This window comes from Salvelinus alpinus, chromosome 7 (genome assembly GCF_045679555.1).
Source record: "Salvelinus alpinus chromosome 7, SLU_Salpinus.1, whole genome shotgun sequence".
NCBI classification, from domain to species: Eukaryota; Metazoa; Chordata; class Actinopteri; order Salmoniformes; family Salmonidae; genus Salvelinus; species Salvelinus alpinus.
In genome coordinates this window covers 10213920-10234947 of record NC_092092.1, presented here as the reverse complement: position 1 = coordinate 10234947, position 21028 = coordinate 10213920, and the positions used below count along the sequence as shown (strand labels likewise).

Sequence of the window (21028 nt, the reverse complement as noted above, 5' to 3'; positions counted from 1 at the left end):
CATTTTAAATATTTATTGGAGCATTTTTATTTTTATATTGCTTGTAACTGTTTCGGGTAATGCAAGTTCTTGTGCTGTTAGTAGAATAACCTGTGTAAATGAAATCTGTTACTGTATATATATATTTTTGTATTATCTGTGATCGTTATGTTTGTCTTGTTTAGTTTTTTAATCATTGTACCTAAACTGTATGTGTAAACATGTATATGCAGGGCCCAGCTGTAAAAGAGACCTTGGTCTCAGTCTGTGTTCCTTGTTGAAATAAACATATAATAATAATAATTCATCAGACATTCATCAAACATTCGCCAAAATCCATTTACAATAGTAAAAATCAATAACTAAGATTCTGTTTGTCACAGAATCATCAAACTAGATATGATTAATTCTCTAAATGTCTAGCATACTTTTACAACCTTTGTTTTGAGGAAAAATTCCAGTTCCCTCCTTCCCCAAAACACTGTTCATATTTGACTATAAATTGTGCATTCCTGTATTATACTTATGCTAAAATGTTTATTATATTCTACTAAGCAATTTACTTTATGTTCGTATTCTTATATTTTATTATTTCTTATTGTTGTAGCATTGTCAAGAAGCTACCTGCAAGTAAGCATTTCGTTAGACAGTGTATCCCTCCCTATACGACTAATGCGCAATGTCCACCAGATGCATATGTGTTTTGCCCAATGTCTAGCCCGCATTTTCCATACTTGATGCACATGTGCTTTGCTTTTCAACTAGCTAAAATGTGCACTTCTGTTTGTGCCAGCCCACTGTAAAGAAACGCACAGGAGTTGAAAGTATTGAACGCATGCGGAACACAGAACGCACCACAGCCTAGTGCCGCACCCCCAATGTAGCGTAATGGACTGCTCCATTGACAATCAATGACTACCGCCGAAACGCAGTTTGATGCATTTGGTGGACATGAGGCGTAATAAAAACGTAATAATAACGCAGTTATTGCACCTTGCAGTGGTCACGTGTCTTTGCAGGCCACTTTATAGTTTACCGTCTATGTTTGCATACAGTGTAGCAGTGTAGACACTGCAGCTGTATTCTGCTTTGTAATTCATGTTCTCTTATACTGCATCATCCTTCAGATGTAATAGAAGCCTATTACATACAGCATATCATTTTAAGTCAGTATTGTGTTCACATCTGTGTGAAGCCTTATTTCCTTACGTTAACACTGGATACTGTAGTAAGCTAAGCTGATTCAGCCTTTCTATTGAATGCATCTTACGTTCATAATTGCATATTATTGTGTACTATAATCAGTGGTGTAGTGCTATTTTTGTAGTTGAGGGAGAGCAAAAAAAAGTAATTGAAGTCATCATTTCCTCAACCAAAGTTTGTACCGACAGATGTAGCCTACCAATATAAAACATGCCTAAAAAGCACCCTCCAATTGCAATGTCTGCCTATGCCCACACATATTGTCTCAAGAACTTTTAATATCCTCAGACACTAAGTTAGGCACACCTCCTTTCAAAATAGGCCATCATCACTGTCAATCACTTTTGACTGTTTTTACCCAAACTGCATGCCAATCATTTGATTGAATTCAATCAGTTTCATAGGAATGTGCAATTAAATGATCTTGAATTATCTTCTTGAATTATGTTTTGATGTATGGGTTCATTGTCATTTGTAAGGGACTGGTCCAAATTCACATGACAATTGCTAGCTAGCTAGCCAGCTAGTTAGCCTTGTGAGAGTACTTGACACCTTTCATTGAAGGTTAGTGCTTTCCGGGATCCTTGGGATGTCCCTATGCTAACCCCTTAACATTTTAAATATCAACTTCAATGGGGGGGAGAGAGGGAGGGATAGCAAGGACCGTTCACTGGGGCGAGACAATTATCAGAATTCAATGGCTACAGCCCTACAATCGCTGAAAACATAGCTAAATACCAATACATTGAAAATGTGTCCTTTGTCGTTGTTTTCCAGCTAGCTAGCATGAGGGAGCTCATTCTTCAGCGCCTTGGCAGATTTTTTTGCTGGAATCAGTGCAGTTTATGCTCCTTTCACTAGAGCAGTGTTAATCACTATTTTCAACTTTGGGTTGAAACTATCATTCAGAGGGCCGCACAGATTTTTGTTTTGTTGTACTTTTTCTTCCAATATTATTAATTATCAATTGAGAGCAAATTCTGAGCAATAGAGCACATGCAATTGATTTGATGTTATCACGTATACTCCCTCTCCGGCCTCTAGGTCATCAGGCTGCTGATTTTCCCGCACACCTGTCTCACCTGGACTCCATCACCTTGATTATCTTCCCTATATCTGTCACTCCCCTTGGTTCGACTCTGTTTTCATGTCGGTGCGTTGTTTGTGTTTATTTTATTTATTAAAAACACTCACTCCCTGAACTTGCTTCCCGACTCTCAGTGCACTCGTTACAGAATAACACCTAAGGGAAGCACCAGGGAGTGTTTTTTTGTATTTCATTTTTTGTGTCAGAGTAATGACGTCGTGTCCGGGAACTGCTACAGGCTCTCATGCCTCAGCCGGATCGCCAAGCTTTCATGACTCAGCCGGATCGCCAGGCTCCCCTGCCTCAGCCAGCTCGTCAGGATTTCATGCCTCCGCCGGATCGCCAGGCTCCCCTGCTTCCACCGGCTCTTCAGGTTCTCATGCCTCAACCAGATTTCCAGGCTCCCCTGCCACAACCAATCTGTCAGGTTCCCGCACCCCAGCTGACTCGACGAGTTCCCGCGCCTCAGCTGGCGTGACAGGTTCTCGCACATCAGCAGGGGTGACTGGTCCGCTCCTGATCCCCGGGTTCGTCTGGAGCCGGGCGTCGGGGAGGGGGTACTGTCACGTATACTCCCTCTCCGGCCTCTAGGTCATCAGGCTGCTGATTATCCCACACACCTGTCACCATTGTCTCGCGCACCTGGGCCTCATGACACTCACCTGGACTCCATCACCTCCTTGATTATCTTCCCTATATCTGTCACTCCCCTTGGTTCTCTCATCGGGTGTTATTGACTCTGTTTTCACGTTGGTCCGTTGTTTGTGTTTTGTGTTTATATTATTTATAAAAAGGGTATCTGCAGGTTCCATCAAGTTGAATGTAATAATTTTTTAATGCCACTTGAAATGCAATTTAATACTAATTTTGAGGCCAATGCTCATTCCGTGCGTCTCAGTATCTCAAATCCATATCAAATCAAATCTCTTGGTTGTAAAATAGACAGCTGAGAAAGAAAAAAATATACCTGCACAAACCTGAGAACATCCTCTCTTCAACTGTGTCAAGTATTATTACACAGGATAGCTGTGCTTTTCTTATAGCTACAGGAGCGCAGTGGGAAAAAGTGGCTTGCTCATTATCACTGCAGCATGCCCCAGTGAAACAGGAACATGGGCAGGGCAGACACATTTCATTATAGGAATTATGAAGATTCTGCACTATACTGTTTCACCCAATTTATTTTCTTCTTATTTTTCCCCCTTTTTCTCCCAATTTCGTGATATCCGATTGGTAGTTACAGTCTTGTCCCATCACTGCAACTCCTATACGGACTCGGGAGATGCGAAGGTCGAGAGCCATGCATCCTCCGAAATACGACCCTGCCAAGATGCACTGCTTTTGACACATTGCTCGCTTAACCCGGAAGCCAGCCACACCAATGTGTCGGAAGAAAAACCATACAACTGGCGACCGTGTCAGCGCGCATGTGCCCGGCCCGCCACAACAGTCGCTAGAGTGCGATTGGACAAGGAAATCCCGCCTGGATTAACCTTTCCCGAACGCGGACGATGCTGGGCCAATTGTGCATCACCTCATGGGTCTACCGGTCGTGGCCGGCTGCGACACAGCCCGGGATCGAACCCGGATTTGTAGTCACGCCTCAAGAACTGCAGTGCCTTAGACTGCTGCGCCACTCGGGAGGCCCGACCAAATCATTTAATAGCTAAATAGTTAACTAGCTAGCTAACGAGTAAACTAACTACCCTAGCTACAAGCAATGTTTCGAATTGGCTATCTATTTTGTAGCCTACCTTACTCTCTGTGCTCTATCATCTGGCAACAGCAGACTTGCAGTGGCACATGCACACACAGAGTTGTAGGCTACATGTGGGAGCTCTCTAGCATCTTGAAAATGTGCCTCGGTAGGAGTAGGCTATGATTTGATGTTCATTTTTTTCTCCAGATTTTGTCATGGTGGCAAAAATTAAGCAGCTGCACAACATGTACACTGTACATGAAACACTGTATTCATCTCCGGTCGCATTTTTTAAGACCATTGAAAACTGAATTTAAGACAAAACGGCCCAAGTCCATAACAAACCGTTTTGAGCACAGCCGTTTTAACAAACCCCTCAAGGAGTTTTCTGTCTGTTGCTGTTCTTGTTAAGTTGGATTTGGCCTGCTCAAAGTGCGCTTTGAAGTTAGACCGAAAGAGCTCGCCACCCAGCATGGCCTCGGCCATAGCCTATAGTTCTTCATTCTTCTCCCCACCGCCGGAGAGAAGACAGGGAACAAACCACCATTTACCTAACTCTAGGCTGCTATACATATTTATTTGGTTTGTCATTCTATAATTTTTGTTGGAATTTGAGTGGTTATTTAATATATTTGATTTGGAATTTATCAGAATACTTTTCCAAAAATAGTTTTGCCACCTCTAAGTATTCTCAAATTGGAAAAAGTAAGGGAGTGCCGCTCCCCCACGCTCTACACCCCTGCCTATAATATGTCTTCTACAGGTGTAGACAACTAAAAGACGTGATTGGATTGTGATTAGATGTTCCCGACCACGTCCGGAAGTAGTCAGACAGGCATTGTGAGATATCTTAGGCTGTGTTTATACAGGCAGCCAAATTGAAATTTTTTCACTAATTGGTCTTTTGACCAATCAGATTTGAAAAAGATCTGATGTTAAAAGATCTGATGTGATTGGTCAAAAGACCAATTAGTGTAAAAAATATCAGAATTGGGCTGCCCGTATAAACGCAGGCTTACAAGAGTGGAAGAATACCTGACAAATAATTTGCATACAGGGAGGATATCTGGTCACAATGTGGACACAGTGGATGGATAAGAGACATTTTACTACCATGTGTAGATGCAACAGCTACAATCAGAATGTAGATCAGATCAGAACAAAGGACGCATGCTAGCTCTAGGTATAAAAAAAAGGCTTCTGTCACCTTGAGCTCTTCCAGGTCTGGCCGTTCCTTAGCGACCACGGCGGCTAGCAGCTGGTCCTCCAGCCCGTCTCTGGTAACCAGGAAGTTGATGAGCGTACACTGAGCCTGCATCTCAGGCTTGTAGTGAGGGTTGAAGTACTTAGTGTGCAGGATGAGACGGAAGCTAGGGCTGTACTCTACCTCCTTGTCTCCTATCCGGATGTACCTGCCAGACAGAATGCATGAGAGAGACTGAAGGACATTTTATTTTCATTGGACGGCAAAGAAATATAATACATTTTAGGTGTGGCCCTCCGGACCTCAGTGAAGACCAAATGTGGTCCTCAAGGAAAATTTGTTTGACATCCCTGCCCTATGTGGAGTCATTGTGTGTGTCTGAAATGGCACCGTATTCCCTAAGCAGTGGACTACTTTTGACTGGTCAAAATAATATATGTCGCATTACTACCAGGTCAAAAGTAGTGCACTAAATAGGGAATATGGGATGCAGACATTGTGAGGAGTCATAGTGGCCCAGGGAGGGGTGTCAGAGGGCTGTACGTGGTATATAGAGGTGATGATGTGGTGACTTACTTGCCCTTCTTGATGGTGTTCCTGCCCAGTAAAGGGTCCAGGACGGGTTCTACATTCTCACTGATGTTCTCTATCAGCAGAGTGTCTCCGTTAGACACAGCGCTCTCGATGCTGTCCAGGTACCTGCACACACACACACAGGATAGGTAGTATATCAATGCCTGGTCAACAAGACCACACACTGGCTACTTGATAATGGAATTTATATGTTTAAATTAATGATTAGAATATTCCACCCTGAAACCATATAATTGTATGAAATTGATTAGAATCATAAAATTATATTCTGATGATGTGTGTAGGTTTAGTCAGAATTAGGTTAAAACAATGTATCTGTATAGTGGAAAAATCCAGACTGTCTGAGCAAGGCGTAGCTCAGGATTTGAACTTGTATGGGGGGGGGGGGAGGCCGAAGAAAGATACCGAGAACAGTTAGACTGTGTTTGAACCCACCTGGCAGGAACTGAGAAAACTTAGGAGAACAGGGAGGATTTCTCAAGGTTTCCCTAATCTCGGGGGAATGGAACTGATAAACAGTGGATACAACTCACCTACTGTTCGTGTGCATGTATGTGCGTATGATATCTACTGTTTGTGTGGAAGTATGTGCGCCGCTATAAAATGGATGTCTTTGTATTGTGGACTTCAGAGCGCTCTCGTGAATAAACATTTGACTATTATAGGCTGGGCCTCTGTCTGTTTTCATTTCAACCAGTATCTTATAAATTCTGGGTTGCAGACTGAGTAGTTAAGTTCAGTTTATGAACATTGAGAACATAATTATCTTAACACTACTCTATCTGGACTGTGTGTGAGAAGGACTGACCCTTTCTGTCCCAGCCGGATGACTTTAAGGTTGTCTCCGTATTTCCTTTTGATCCACTTGATTCCCTGGAGCTGGGCATCCACGATGAGCGGCCAGCGCTCCGTGTTGCACAGGATGGTGGCGTTCTCAATGGACATGCGGTCACTAGGCAAGCCCTGGTTGCTCCAGGCAGCGATGTCTGCGTCATCTGTCAGCAACATCAGGGGGTCCAGCCCCTCTGTGATCGGGATGGGGACCTGGGAGAGGGAGGGGTGGAACAGGAGATTACTACAGTATACTACATCTGCATCACTTTGCTGGTTAGCAAATGTTTAATTGATAACACACTCATACAAGTCAATCTCCTTTCAGGTGATTAAGTCATGTTGAACTGATTTATCATTCTATTCATTCAGTGACCCGGGTCTGACTGTGATGTTTCCGTTACTGACGTATGGTTTGTGTGCTGAGCCAGGAGTGTGTGGTGTACCTTGAACTCTCTGAGGTAGTGTTAGGAGTGTGTGGTGTACCTTGAACTCTCTGAGGTAGTGTTAGGAGTGTGTGGTGGACCTTGAGCTCTCTGAGGTAGTGTTAGGAGTGTGTGGTGTACCTTGAGCTCTCTGAGATAGTGTTAGGAGTGTGTGGTGTGTGGTGTACCTTGAGCTCTTTGAGGTAGTGTTAGGAGTGTGTGGTGTACCTTGAGCTCTTTGAGGTAGTGTTAGGAGTGTGTGGTGTGTGGTGTACCTTGAGCTCTTTGAGGTAGTGTTAGGAGTGTGTGGTGTACCTTGAACTCTCTGAGGTAGTGATAGGAGTGTGTGGTGTACCTTGAACTCTCTGAGGTAGTGTTAGGAGTGTGTGGTGTACCTTGAACTCTCTGAGGTAGTGTTAGGAGTGTGTGGTGTACCTTGAACTCTCTGAGGTAGTGTTAGGAGTGTTTGGTGTGTGGTGTACCTTGAGCTATTTGAGGTAGTGTTAGGAGTGTGTGGTGTACCTTGAGCTCTTTGAGGTAGGGCAGCCAGTACTTGTCCATGAGTTCAATGCGGTACTTCTTGGTGAAGTAGCCCACGTAGGAGACGAAGGCAGAGATGAGCATGACGTCACCACTCAGAGTCTTCTCCTGGATCTTAAACTGGGCCACCGACTCTGACCAACGCACCTTCTCTGAGGCCAGACCTCCCACCAGCCTGCCAGAGAGAGAAACACAGTCACACCATGTGTCAATATGACAGTTATCAAAGATGGTAGACTAAATGTTATTAAATCAAAGATATAATTTCAAATTCTAAAAATATTTAAATATCTCTATACTTAAACTGAATCAAATGTTCAAAGACACAGTTTGAATTTAAACCAGGAAGGCACAGGCAGTGAGTGTCATCCCATGTCTGTGGTTGTGTTTTGTTGTGCTGTACTGCACTGTAGCTGCACGTCACCTGTTGGCCAGGGAGATGGTCTGATTGGTGGCGTCTGCTTCCTGTTGACACCTCAGCTTGTCCGATGTGGCCTTCTCAAACTCCGACGTCAGTTTGGCCAGGTTAGCATTCAGTTGCTAAATACAAGACAACAACATCCCTCTTTCATGGATAATAAGACCGGGAGGGTGAGAATAGAAAGACAGCAACAAGGCACATTTCTGTTTCACAATGGAATTATTCTATTCTACACTGTAAGTTAATGTCAACTTGAGTCAAATCAAGGAAACCAGCTGCAATATGATTTCTAGTTCACTCAACTTTGTGTAAGAAAAGTTCTGCTAACATACATTACATTTGTCAAAGTTGAGTAAACTAGAAATCGTATTGCAGCTGGAAAAATATGGAAAAATGGAAAAGAAATAGAAAAAAATAGAAAAATAACAAATAATTAAAGAACAACAATAAAATAACAGTAATGAGGCTATATACAGGGGGTACCGGTACAGAGTCAATGTGCGGGGGCACAGGTTAGTCGAGGTAATATGTACATGTAGGTAGAGGTAAATTAACAGAGAGTAGCAGAAGCGTAAAAATGGGGGGTAACCATTTAGTTAGCTTGTTCAGGAGTCTTATGGCTTGAGGGTAGAAGCTGTTAAGCTGCCTTTTGGACCTAGGCATGACTAAGGTGGCTGGAGTCTTCGGCAATTTTTAGGGCCTTCCTCTGACACCGCCTAGTATAGAGGTCCTGGCTGGCAGGAAGCTTGGCCCCGGTGATGTACTGGGCCGTACGCAGTACCCTCTGTAGTGCCTTGCTGTCGAGGCTGAGCAGTTGCCATGCCAGGCTGTGATTTGGACACCAAGGAACCTCTCAACCTGCTCCACTACAGCCCTGTCGATGAGAATGGGGCCGTGCTCGGCCCTTACTTTTCCTGTAGTCCACAATCATCTCCTTTGTCTTGATCACGTTGAGGGAGAGGTTGTTATCCTGGCACCACACTGGCAGGTCTCTGACCTCCTCCCTATAAGCTGTCTCATCGTTGTTGGTGATCAGGTCTACCACTGTTGTGTCGTCGGCAAACTTAATAATGGTGTTGGAGTCATGCTTGGCCATGCAGTCATGGGTGAACAGGGAGTACAGGAGGGGACTGAGCATGCACCCCTGAAGGGCACCTGTGTTGAGGATCAGTGTGGCAGATGTGTTGTTACCTACCTTTACCACCTGGGGGCGGCCAGTCAGGAAGTCCAGGATCCAGTTGCAGAGGGAGGTGTTTAGTCCCAGGGTCCTTAGCTTAGTGATGAGCTTTGAGGGCACTATGGTGTTGAACGCTGAGCTGCAGTCAATTAATAGCATTCTCACGTAGGTGTTCCTTTTGTCCAGGTGGGAAAGGGCAGTGTGGAGTGCAATAGAGATTGCGTCATCTGTGGATCTGTTGGGGCGGTATTAAAATTGAAGTGGGTCTAGCGTTTCTGGGATTATGGTGTTGATGTGAGCCATGACCAGCCTTTCAAAGCACTTCATGACTACAGACGTGAGTGCTACGGGTCGGTAAACATTTAGGCAGGTTACCTTGGTGTTCTTGGGCACAGGGACTATGGTGGTTTGCTTGAAACATGACTCTGTCAAGGATAGGTTGAAAATGTCAGTGAAGACACTTGCCAGTTGGTCAGCGCATGCTCGGAGTACACGTCCTGGTAATCTGTCTGGCTCTGCAGCCTTGTGAATATTGACCTGTTGAAAGGTCTTACTTACATCGGCTACGTAGAGCGTGATCACACAGTTGTCCGGAACAACTGGTGCTCTTATGCTTGCTTCAGTGTTACTTGCCTTGAAGCGCGCATAGAAGTAATTTAGCTCGTCTGGTAGGCTCGTGTCACTGGGCAGCTCACGGCTGTGCTTCCCTTTGTAGTCCGTAATAGTTTGCAAGCGCTGCCACATCCGATGAGTGTCGGAGCCGGTGTAGTAGTATTCAGTCTTAGCCCTGTATTGACGCTTTGCCTGTTTGATGGTTCGTTTTGAGGGCATAGCGGGATTTCTTATAAGCGTGCGGGTTAGAGTCCCGCTCCTTGAAAGTGGCAGCTCAACCCTTTAGCTCAGTGAGGATTTTGTCTGTAATCCGTGGCTTCTTGTTGGGGTATGTACATATGGTCCCTGTGGGGACGACATCATCGATGCACTTTTTGATGAAGCCAGTGACTGATGTGGTGTACTCCTCAATGCCATCAGAAGAATCCCGGAACATATTCCAGTCTGTGCTAGCAAAACAGTCCTGTAGTTTAGCATCTGCGTCATCTGACCACTTCCGTATTGAGCGAATCACTGGTACTTCCTGCTTAAGTTTTTGCTTGTAAGCAGGAATCAGGAGGATAGAGTTATGGTCAGATTTCCCAAATGGAGGGCGAGGGAGTGCTTTGTACGCGTCTCTGTGTGTGGAGTAAAGGTGGTCTAGAGTTTTTTTCCTCTGGTTGCACATGTAACATGCTGGTAGAAATTAGGTAAAGCGGATTTAAGTTTCCCTGCATTAAAGTCCCCGGCCACTAGGAGCGCCGCCTCTGGATGAGCATTTTCTTATTTACTTATGGCCGTATACAGCTCGTTGAGTGCAGTCTTAGTGCCAGCATTGGTTTATGGTGGTAAATAGACAGCTACGAAAAATATAGATGAAAACTCCCTTGGTAAATAGTGTGGTCTACAGTTTATCATGAGATACTCTACTTCAGGTGAATAAAACCTCAAGACTTCATTCATTTTAGATTTCATGCACCAGCTGTTATTGACAAACAGACACAGACCGCCACCCCGTGTCTTACCGGAGGCACCTGTTCTATCTTGCCAATGCACGGAAAACCCAGCCAGCTCTATGTTATCCATATCGTCATTCAGCCACGACTCGGTGAAACATAACATATTACAGTTTTTAATGTCCCGTTGGTAGGATAGTCTTGATTGGAGCTCATCCAGTTTATTATCCAATGATTGCTTGTTGGTTAATAGGACTGATGGTAGAGGCGGGTTACCCACTCGCCGTCGGATTCTTACAAGGCACCCCGACCTACGACCCCCCATCTCTTCTTCATGCGAATGATGGGGATTTGGGCCTTGTCCGGTGTCTGGAGTAAATCCTTTGCTTTTGACTCGTTAAATAGAAAATCTTCATCCAGTACAAGGTGAGTAATCACTGTTCTGATATCCAGAAGCTTTTTTCGGTCATAAGAGATGGTGGCAGAAACAGTATATACAAAATAAGTTACAAATAACGTAAAAAAACACACACAATAGCATGATTGGTTAGGAGCCCGTAAAATGGCAGCCATCTCCCCCGGAGCCATTAATCATTGGGTTAGTGGAGTATTCCATGTCATCTCAACAATTTCCCAATTTGAAGTCCAGCCAACTTGAATATTTAAGCTACATGGACTTTTATAAGTAGATTTTTGTATTTTTACACTGTGTTCTGTTATGTAGTCGGTTGATCAGTGTTAGCACACAGTTAAGCAACAAACTCTACCAGGATACACTTCCACACTCCATCCCCCAGATGGCAGCACCAACCATGTCCAAGTGCTGTGCTTAGAAGGAAGCATTGAAAAGCACACCAGGTGCTGCCAATTAAGGTGATTGTCAGTAAGATGCCTTTTTGTATTTTTCCCTTTTTGTACATATTTATTTAGTCACCATATGAACAAATAATAATCCACTTGGACTGGCCAACCACTAGGTCAAGAGGGACCTGGCCCTGGACTTAAAGAGCAACTCCGCCACTTTTCAACCTCATATTCATTATCGCCAGCACCAAACCAGTGTTTATGTATGTGAAAATGGTGCATTTCTACGTATTGTAGAAAAGTTATTCCCAATGAGATCAAAAGATTTAAAAAGTTAAGTGATTTTCAAACACTATGAGATTCGCAGTGATGTGGAGCAAGAAAATACCCTCCCTCTGGCTAAAAACTAAAGTACGAAAATCACTGTTTTTCATACTTTTAATCCTACGCTGTGATACCAGAGAATACTTTTTTGGAACTTTTCTTCCTATCTTTTTAACCACAGATCATAGAAACGTGCCGTTTTCACATATTTGACCTGACCCGTTTCAGAATGCTGGTTGCATGACGGACGTCACTTCTTCACAGGAGAGGCATTTGAAAGTAAAAACGTGAACTTTGCCATAATAACAAACTTGTACATTACCGTTCAAAAGTTTGGGGTCACTTAAAAATGTCCTTGTTTTTGAAAGAAAAGCAATTTTTTTTGTCAATTAAAATAACATCAAATTGATCAGAAATACAGTTTAGACATTGTTAATGTTGTAAATGACTATTGTAGCTAGAAACGGCTGATGTTTTATGGAATATCTACATAGGTGTACAGAGGCCCATTATCAGCAACCATCACTCCTGTGTTCCAATGGCACATTGTGTTAGCTAATCCAAGTTTATAATTTTAAAAGTCTAATTGATCATTAGAAAACCCTTTTGCAATTATGTTAGCGCAGCTGAAAACTGTTGTTCTGATTAAAGAAGAAATAAAACTGGCCTTCTTTAGGCTACTTGAGTATCTGGAGCATCAGCATTTGTGGGTTTGATTACAGGCTCAAAATGGCCAGAAACAAATAACTTTCTTCTGAAACTCGTCAGTCTATTCTTGTTCTGAGAAATTAAGGCTATTCCATGCGAGAAATTGCCAAGAAACTGAAGATCTCGTACAACGCTGTGTACTACTCCCTTCACAGAACAGCGCAAACTAGCTCTAACCAGAATAGAAAGAGGGGTGGGAGGCCCCGGTGCACAACTGAGCAAGAGGACAAGTACATTAGAGTGTCTAGTTTGAGAAACAGACGCCTCACAAGTTCTCAACTGGTAGCTTCATTAAATAGTACACGCAAAACACCAGTCTCAATTTCAACAGTGAAGAGGCGACTCCGGGATGCTGGCCTTCTAGGCAGAGTTGCAAAGAAAAGACAAGATTAAGATGTGCAAAAGAACACAGACACTGGACAGAGGAAGATTGGGAAAAAGTGTTATGGTCAGACGAATCTAAGTTTGAGGTGTTCGGATCACAAAGAACATTATTCGTGACACAGAAAAAATGAAAAGATGCTGGAGGAGTGCTTGACACCATCTGTCAAGCATGGTGGAGGCAATGTGATGGTCTGGGGGTGCTTTGGTGGTGGTAAAGTGAGAGATTTGTACAGGGTAAAAGGGATCTTGAAGAAGGAAGGCTAACACTCCATTTTGCAACGCCATGCCATACCCTGTGGACAGCGCTTAATTGGAGCCAATTTCCTCCTACAACAGGACAATGACCCAAAGCACAGCTCCAAACTATGCAAGAACTATTTATGGAAGAAGCAGTCAGCTGGTATTCTGTCAATAATGGAGTGGCCAGCACAGTCACCGGATCTCAAACCTACTGAGCTGTTGTGGGAGCGGCTTGACCGTGTGGTACGTAAAAAGTGCCCATCAAGTCAATCCAACTTGTGGGAGCTGCTTCAGGAAGCATGGGGTGAAATCTCTTCAGATTACCTCAACAAACTGACAACTAGAATGCCAAAGGTCTGCAGACGATTCTTTGACGAAAGCAAAGTTTGAAGGACACAATTATTATTTCAATTAAAAATCATTATTTATAACCTTGTCAACGTCTTGACTATATTTTCTATTCCTTTTGCAACTAATTTCATGTATGTTTTCATGGAAAACAAGGACATTTCTAAGTGACCCCAGACCTTTGACCCTAGTGTATGTCATCTGTAAATACAAATCAAATATTTAAATTACGAGCCTAATTGGTTTAGACACAGAAAAAGTCCTGCTAGCCATGATTGTCTGAGATAATGGCTGGGCTGGACATGCCGAGATACATTCTGATTGGTCTTCCATGTTGCAGGCTTCTGTCTATAATATGAGCTGCTCCGATAATCCTTGCTACCGCAGTTTTTTTTTTAAAGATATAGCCACGGAGAACTGCAAAAGTGTTTCTACTTCCCTCAACAACATTGCTGCCCTGAAGTTAGCAGGTGCTATCGACAAACATCACTGGAAAGAAGTTGTGATGGACTACTTTCTGGTGACCGTGCCATGCTGACTCTCTGACTCTGAAAATGAATCAGACAATGAGGAAATCCCTGATGGGGAATAAATGTAGATCAACAGTGTTGTTGTCACGGAAGAAGTTTAATTATTTTTTAAATCAGTGGAATGCCCAGTGGAAGCTGAGTATGAGAAGGAGAAAATTATGACTTTTGATTGCAAATAAGGAGGGAGTCGAAAAAAGAACACAGAAGGCTGTTGTATAAAACACCTGTCTCCGGATAAAATTTTCAAACTAAGGGGATTACAGAGTATTTTGTGTAGATCGTTGACAAAAAATTACAATTAAATACATTTTAATCCCACTTTGTAAGACAACAGAATGTGGAAAAAGTCAAGGGGTGTGAATACTTTCTGGAGGCACTGCAGCTAGCTGGCTGGCCCGCTAGCTACATGTATGATCTGTGTAGTAATATTATTCATATCTCAGAAAGCTGTTTGCATTGTTAGTTATAGCTTACTGTTAGCTAGCTAGCTAACATTGAACCTACTTGGTTAGCTTTAGCTACCGGGAGATTCATGCTACATCATTTCATGCATGTTGGCTAGCTATAAAAATCTGTTTATATTGCTACTGTATGGGTTGGGATTATGGTTAATTGTTTAGCTAGCTAGCTACATGTCTAAACAAAAGACTCCACTTCACCAGATGATTACATGACCCATCAATTTAGTCAGGTGTGTCTGGGGGTGATTACAGCCATCTATTGTATTTCATGAACATGTGAACAGATATAAACATTTTAGAGACCTATCCACTTAGCTAGATGTAGCTGGGGGGGGTGGTTATATAATCTCTTTCACATGACACATCAATTTAGTGTGTCTGGGTAAGCCTCATCTAATAATGATAAAATATTTGTATCTCGATTTTGTCTTTCAGCATCAGCAGAACACGCCTGACTCTCCTCCACCAGTCATACAATAAGAATGGTCTAATGCCTCCAATCAAAAAGAGTGCCGGCCCTAGCAAGCACAGGTTACACCTGAAGCATGAGGATTTGCAGCGAGTTGTGAACTTCAACAACTATGCAGAGGATAATGCAATAGTATTACCAGGACGCCACCCAGAACACAAAAACGTTGGTGCAAAGCTGCTGCCATCTCATGTGACAAAAGCAGCGGTGAGTCTCCACCACAAATCCATGACAACACTTGGTATGTAAAGCAAAAAAAACATATTTTGATTATTTAATTACCACTAACATGATTAGTATTACTTTTATTGCTTTTACAGTCTTTATAAAGTGTATTTTTACCTGGAGTGTTTCCTTATTGTAGGCAACTACTTTCACTACTTTTAGTCTTGAAATCTTTGGTTGTTTACTACACTACCTCACATGTGAATCCTTAAAGAGATGGATGGGGCTGAGGCTTAAGAGGGGGTGAACAATGCTGAACAGGTGTGAACAAAAACTAAATACTTATTTTCCACCATAATTTGCAAATAAATTCATTAAAAATCCTACAATGTGATTTTCTGGATTTTTTCCCCCTCATTTTGTCTGTCATAGTTGAAGTGTACCTATGATGAAAATTACAGGCCTCTCTCATCTTTTTAAGTGGGAGAACTTGCACAATTGGTGGCTGACTAAATACTTTTTTGCCCCACTGTATAAGTGAATTTGCCAAATACGTTTGGTCCGCTAAAATGGGTGGATTATGTCCAAAAAGTGCTGTAATTTCTAAACAGGTCACCTGATATCGATGAAAATACCCTCAAATTAAAACTGACAGTCTGCACTCTAACCTTTTAGTCATTGTATCATTTAAAATCCAAAGTGCTGGAGTAAAGAGTCCCCCCAAAAATGTCACTGTCCCAATACTTTTGAAGCTCACTGTAGATGCACATCTTAAATCAGCTTACAGACCAACTAGGCCTAAGACCCCTAGATTTAGCGAGTGCAACTATATTAGAAGGCTAGTTAATCGGTTTTGTAACAATTCTATTGTATTCTCTCACATTGATCTTGGTCTTGATGATGGAGAGTTTGTCCAAGGCAGCGGCCAGCTCAGCATTGGCCTGGGCCAGAGTCTGGCGTTTGGGCTCCACATCACAGTACACCTCGTAGAACATCACAATGTTGATGCACCACGAACACAGACCTGCAGCAGCAAGTGACTTAGAGCGGATGTATTCTGGCTCGAATGTGGGGTCGTTCTTAAACGGTCTGCACAGGGAATAAAAAGAAGATACACACAAAATCTATCATCAACAAGATATAAAAGAAAATAAGGGGGAAAGGGACTCAAATCTTCAGAGAAATAAGGATTTCCTGATGAATCAGCCAAAGTGTTTGGATGTCAGCTAGGTTTGTGTTTCTCACTGGAAGGCCTTAATGCAGGTGTCAGGGATGTTCTCCTTGTTGTAGTTGATCAGGGCATCCAGGAAGGCGTCCACCTTGGCCATGGTGTTCTTGGCAGCCTTCCAGCTCTTGTCTTTGGGCACCTTCCCTCCGGGGGCCATCAGGATCATCACAGCACCCATCACGTTCACCACCGCCTCCGGAGGTGAGCCAAACGACTTCAACTCTGTTAGGTTGTTCTGCAGTACAGGGGGAACAGACAGGTTATATGACACACAGACTCACTTAACTCACTGAACAACACATACATACACTCTTCGGCATTTTCGGCTCACTACAGTAGTTTCGATTCCTACTAATCTTGTTAACTATCCTAGAATGTGTTGAAAGCTCTATACATACTACATACTATACACACACACACACACACACACACACACACACACACACACACACACACACACACACACACACACACACACACACACACACACACACACACACACACACACACACACACACACACACACACACACACACACACACACACACACACACACACACACACACACACACACACACACACACACACACACACACACACACACACACACACTCACTATGTTCTATCCTCGTGGGGCCCTAAAATGAATTTCCATTCAAATTCCCTAAACCTAACTATAACCACTAACCCTTTACCTCAACTCTAATTCTAACCCTAATTCTAACCCAAACCCCTAAACTTAAAATAGCCTTTGTCCTCATGGGGACGTGGGAAATATCCCCTCCAGGGATAATTTTCCTTGTTTTATCCTTGTGGAGACATTTTGGGATTTAAGGAACCAACCACCACCCCTCCCCCACACACATCCAGACCTTGTTGAGAGTGTTGAGAGCCTCCTGGGCAGCCAACAGGGCAGGTTCTGCTTTGGCTAAGTCCTCTTCACAAGACCTCTGTTTCTCTCCCACATTCTTGGCGATTACTTGCACTTTGAGCTCCTCATCGTTGGCTATGACCTTCTCCTTGGACACTTTCTCTGTTTCCACACCGACCACCTCGATGAGCTTGTCAGCATCCTCGTTCTTCTGCTTGAGCTCCACCTCCTGCACGGCCAGCTTGGCCTTCAGATCATCCACCTGGTGGAGGGAACCCACACATCAGAAACAGAACACAATGACACACACATCAGAGACAGAAGACAACGCTGTGCAACTCTTCTGCAGATTGTTCATCATTGGTATAAAGGAGAATATGTTCTTAGTCAACTTCATTGGTAAATTAAAGTTTGGTGGGTTATCAATGTCTCAATGCCTAATACAGTAATGACTAGTGGTGGGCACCAATATCAATAATTCGATGATATCGATTGCGTTTGATATCGATATGACGTAGGCACGTTATGATATCGTTTAATACTTATTTTACCCGCATATGTATTCACCCCCTTTGCTATGAAGCCCCTAAATAAGATCTGGTGCAACCAATTACCTTCAGAAGTCACATAATTAGTTAAATAAAGTCCACCTGTGTGCAATCTAAGTGTCACATAATCTGTCACATGATCTCAGTATATATACCCCTGTTCTGACAAAAAGACCAAAGATAACCCTGAAGGAGCTGCAAAGCTCCACAGTGGAGATTGGTGTATCTGTCCATAGGACCACTTTAAGCCGTACACTCCACAGAGCTGGGCTTTACGGAAGAGTGTCCAGAAAAAAATAAGCAAACATGTTTGGTGTTCGTCAAAAGGCATGTGGGACAATACAGTTGAAGTCGGAAGTTTACATACACCTTAGCCAAATACATTTAAACTCAGTTTTTCACAATTCCTGACATTTAATCCTAGTAAAGAATTGCCTGTCTTAGGTCATTTAGGATCACCACATTATTTTAAGAATGTGAAATGTCAGAATAATAGTAGAGAATGATTTATTTCAACTTTTATTTATTTCGTCACATTCCCAGTGGGTCAGAAGTTTACATACACTCAATTAGTATTTGGTAGCATTGCCTTTAAATTGTTAAACTTGGGTCAAACGTTTCGGGTAGCCTTCCACAAACTTCCCACCATAAGTTGGGTGAATTTTGGCCCATTCCTCCTGACAGAGCTGGTTTAACTGAGTCAGTTTTGTAGGCCTCCTTGCTTCCACACGCTTTTTCAGTTCTGCCCACAAATGTTCTATAGGATTGAGGTCAGGGCTTTGTGATGGCCACTCCAATACCTTGACTTTGTTGTCCTTAAGCCATTTTGCCACAACTTTGGAAGTATGCTTGGGGTCATTGTCCATTTGGAAGACTCGTTTGCGACCAAGCTTTAACTTCCCGACATCATGCTGCCACCCCCGTGCTTCACAGTTGGGATGGTGTTCTTCGGCTTGCAAGCCTCCCCCCTTTTCCTCCAAACATAACGATGGCCATCATGGCCAAACAGTTCTATTTTTGTTTCATTAGACAAGAGGACATTTCTCCAAAAAGTACAATCTTTGTCCCCATGTGCAGTTGTAAACCGTAGTCTGGCTTTTTATGGCAGTTTTGGAGCAGTGGCTTCTTCCTTGCTGAGCGGCCTTTAAGGTTATGTTGATTATAGGACTCGTTTTAAATCATACTCCATTGAACAGTTTGAACGACAGTTGAAATGTGCCAGCATAACAACATCCACGGTCATAAGCAATGTTGACCCTCATCAATTACGTTAGATAAACTAAAGTTAGCTAGCTAGCTAGGTTTGCTGAAAAACATATTTTTTATTGCTAACTAAATAATTGTTCTGTTTGCCAACTTAGTTAGTCAGCTAGTCTAGCTAGTTAAGTTAGCTAAACAACTACAGGTAGCCATAAATATGACTAAACATAGAATAGGTTTTACAATCTGAGATCTGTGTAACATCACAAAAATAATTTGGCTAGCCAGCTAATTTGGCTAAGCTGGAACACTAGCACGAGCCTATTGCAAATTAATGGAATCGAATGTTCGCAGAGCCTGTTTTAACTGGAGTGACGCTTAGAATTCCATTTTGCCTAAATGGCACCAAAAAATGTATCCCTTTTTATTTTACCACTACAATCTGTTCTTAGGACGAAACTGAAAAACAACAACTTGTGTAGAAAGTAAACATTTTGATGGTGCCAAGTGTGCTTATGTCTGCTTAACGAGGAAGTAGGTCAAAAAATTCAACTTTTGACTATTTCTGGTCTAGCGATCGATGACAGCAGAGTACGCTGCCCAACCTTATGTAATTAAGAAAAATACAGTTTACTTAACCAAAGTTAGTTCACTACATCCAAACTAATTTGTGATATATGATCATATCTAAACCTGAAATGTCATCGACTGCAAATTGCACTCTGGAGTCAGATGTTAAGATAATGTGTAATTTTGACTATTAAAAACAAAAACAATGTTGTAATTGAGAATTAGGCAGGTCTGATGCCGAAAAATAAATCAAATTATTGCCTACTTCACCCATATTTTATTTTTGCAAAGAAAGTAGTGTGTAGTTCCAGTAGTTAGCTACACCTCTGGCAAAAAAGTAATTAACTACTGAAAACACTACCAAGATTTGAATATAATTAAACTACCACCAAGCTACTGCAAAATGTAGTTAAATTACTAGTTGAACTACATTTCTGATAAAAATAATAATATTACCATATGTCCCAACTGCTTGCCGTAGTTTTGAAGTAATCACGAAAAAACAGGCCTTATTTTAGGGCATTTTTCACCCTGCCAGCTCCTATTAGCTCTATTGAGCACCGTGGCACCAACTTGCCTTCCGAATGTTCTATTCCCAGCTTATTGTTCTACGTCACAATACCTGCTTTGCTACTGTTAGCAATGAGACCTGCTCACGTTGCTGGTAGTTAAAATGTAAACAACAAAAAACTCTGAGGTCGTCCCATTGTTTACTATAGGGAAATATAGGTATGTATGTCTATTTTGCCAAATATCTCGCAATGTGTATATTTAGATTTCTTCAAATTGGACACCATTTTAAACATGAGAATCTCCTCTTTCTAATTAGGGATAGGCGTCCTGTTAACGGGACAGTTGTAAATCATGCAGCGCCTTGTGTCACGATAGCAGATTTTAGAGAAACAACAAATGTCGGTACATATAAGTGTCTTATATCGGCTGAAAGCTTAAATTCTTGTTAATATAACTGCACTGTCCAATTTCCAGTAGCTATTACTGTGGCAAAATGCCATGCTATTGTTTGAGGAGAGCTCCTAACAACAAAACACGTTTTTCACTGTGATAGGTTTGATAAATTCACCTCTGAAGGTGAAATGTGTACTTACATTCTGAAATCTTGCTCTGATTTATCATCCAAAGGGTCCCAGAGATAACATGAAGTGTTGTTTTGTTAGATAAGGTCCATATAGCATGAACGATCAATTTTGTATTTCCACTCGTTCAATTTGCAAAGAAAGGAATCTGTGAAAATCTAACCCTAAATGTTGTTTCAACCAGTCAAATCACGTCCGTATGTATTCCTCAGAGATCCTAGAACGTAACCAGACTTCACTATATCATTAGGGATGTAGTATATCCTATAGGACACCAAATTTGGTCAGAGAACGACGACTTCATGGCACGCCAATGACGTGGCGGTCTTCATTTGATCAACTGTATAGCCAGCAGCATACCACCCTGCATACCACTG

The 21028-nt window shown here is 42.4% G+C and overlaps 1 protein-coding gene across 1 annotated transcript in view; it reads right to left on the bottom strand.

Moving 5' to 3' along the window:
- The window catches only part of LOC139580409 (dynein axonemal heavy chain 17-like), a 96774-nt gene that overhangs the window by 31686 nt on the left and 44060 nt on the right, over window positions 1-21028 (bottom strand). Inside the window, exons 55-62 of the mRNA XM_071409056.1 lie at window positions 17241-17501; window positions 16386-16603; window positions 16022-16229; window positions 7987-8102; window positions 7545-7737; window positions 6575-6810; window positions 5749-5871; window positions 5176-5380 (exon numbers count right to left, since the gene is read on the bottom strand). Coding sequence (XP_071265157.1) covers window positions 5176-5380; window positions 5749-5871; window positions 6575-6810; window positions 7545-7737; window positions 7987-8102; window positions 16022-16229; window positions 16386-16603; window positions 17241-17501 — 1560 coding nt within the window. The remainder of the gene's footprint in view (window positions 1-5175; window positions 5381-5748; window positions 5872-6574; window positions 6811-7544; window positions 7738-7986; window positions 8103-16021; window positions 16230-16385; window positions 16604-17240; window positions 17502-21028) is intronic.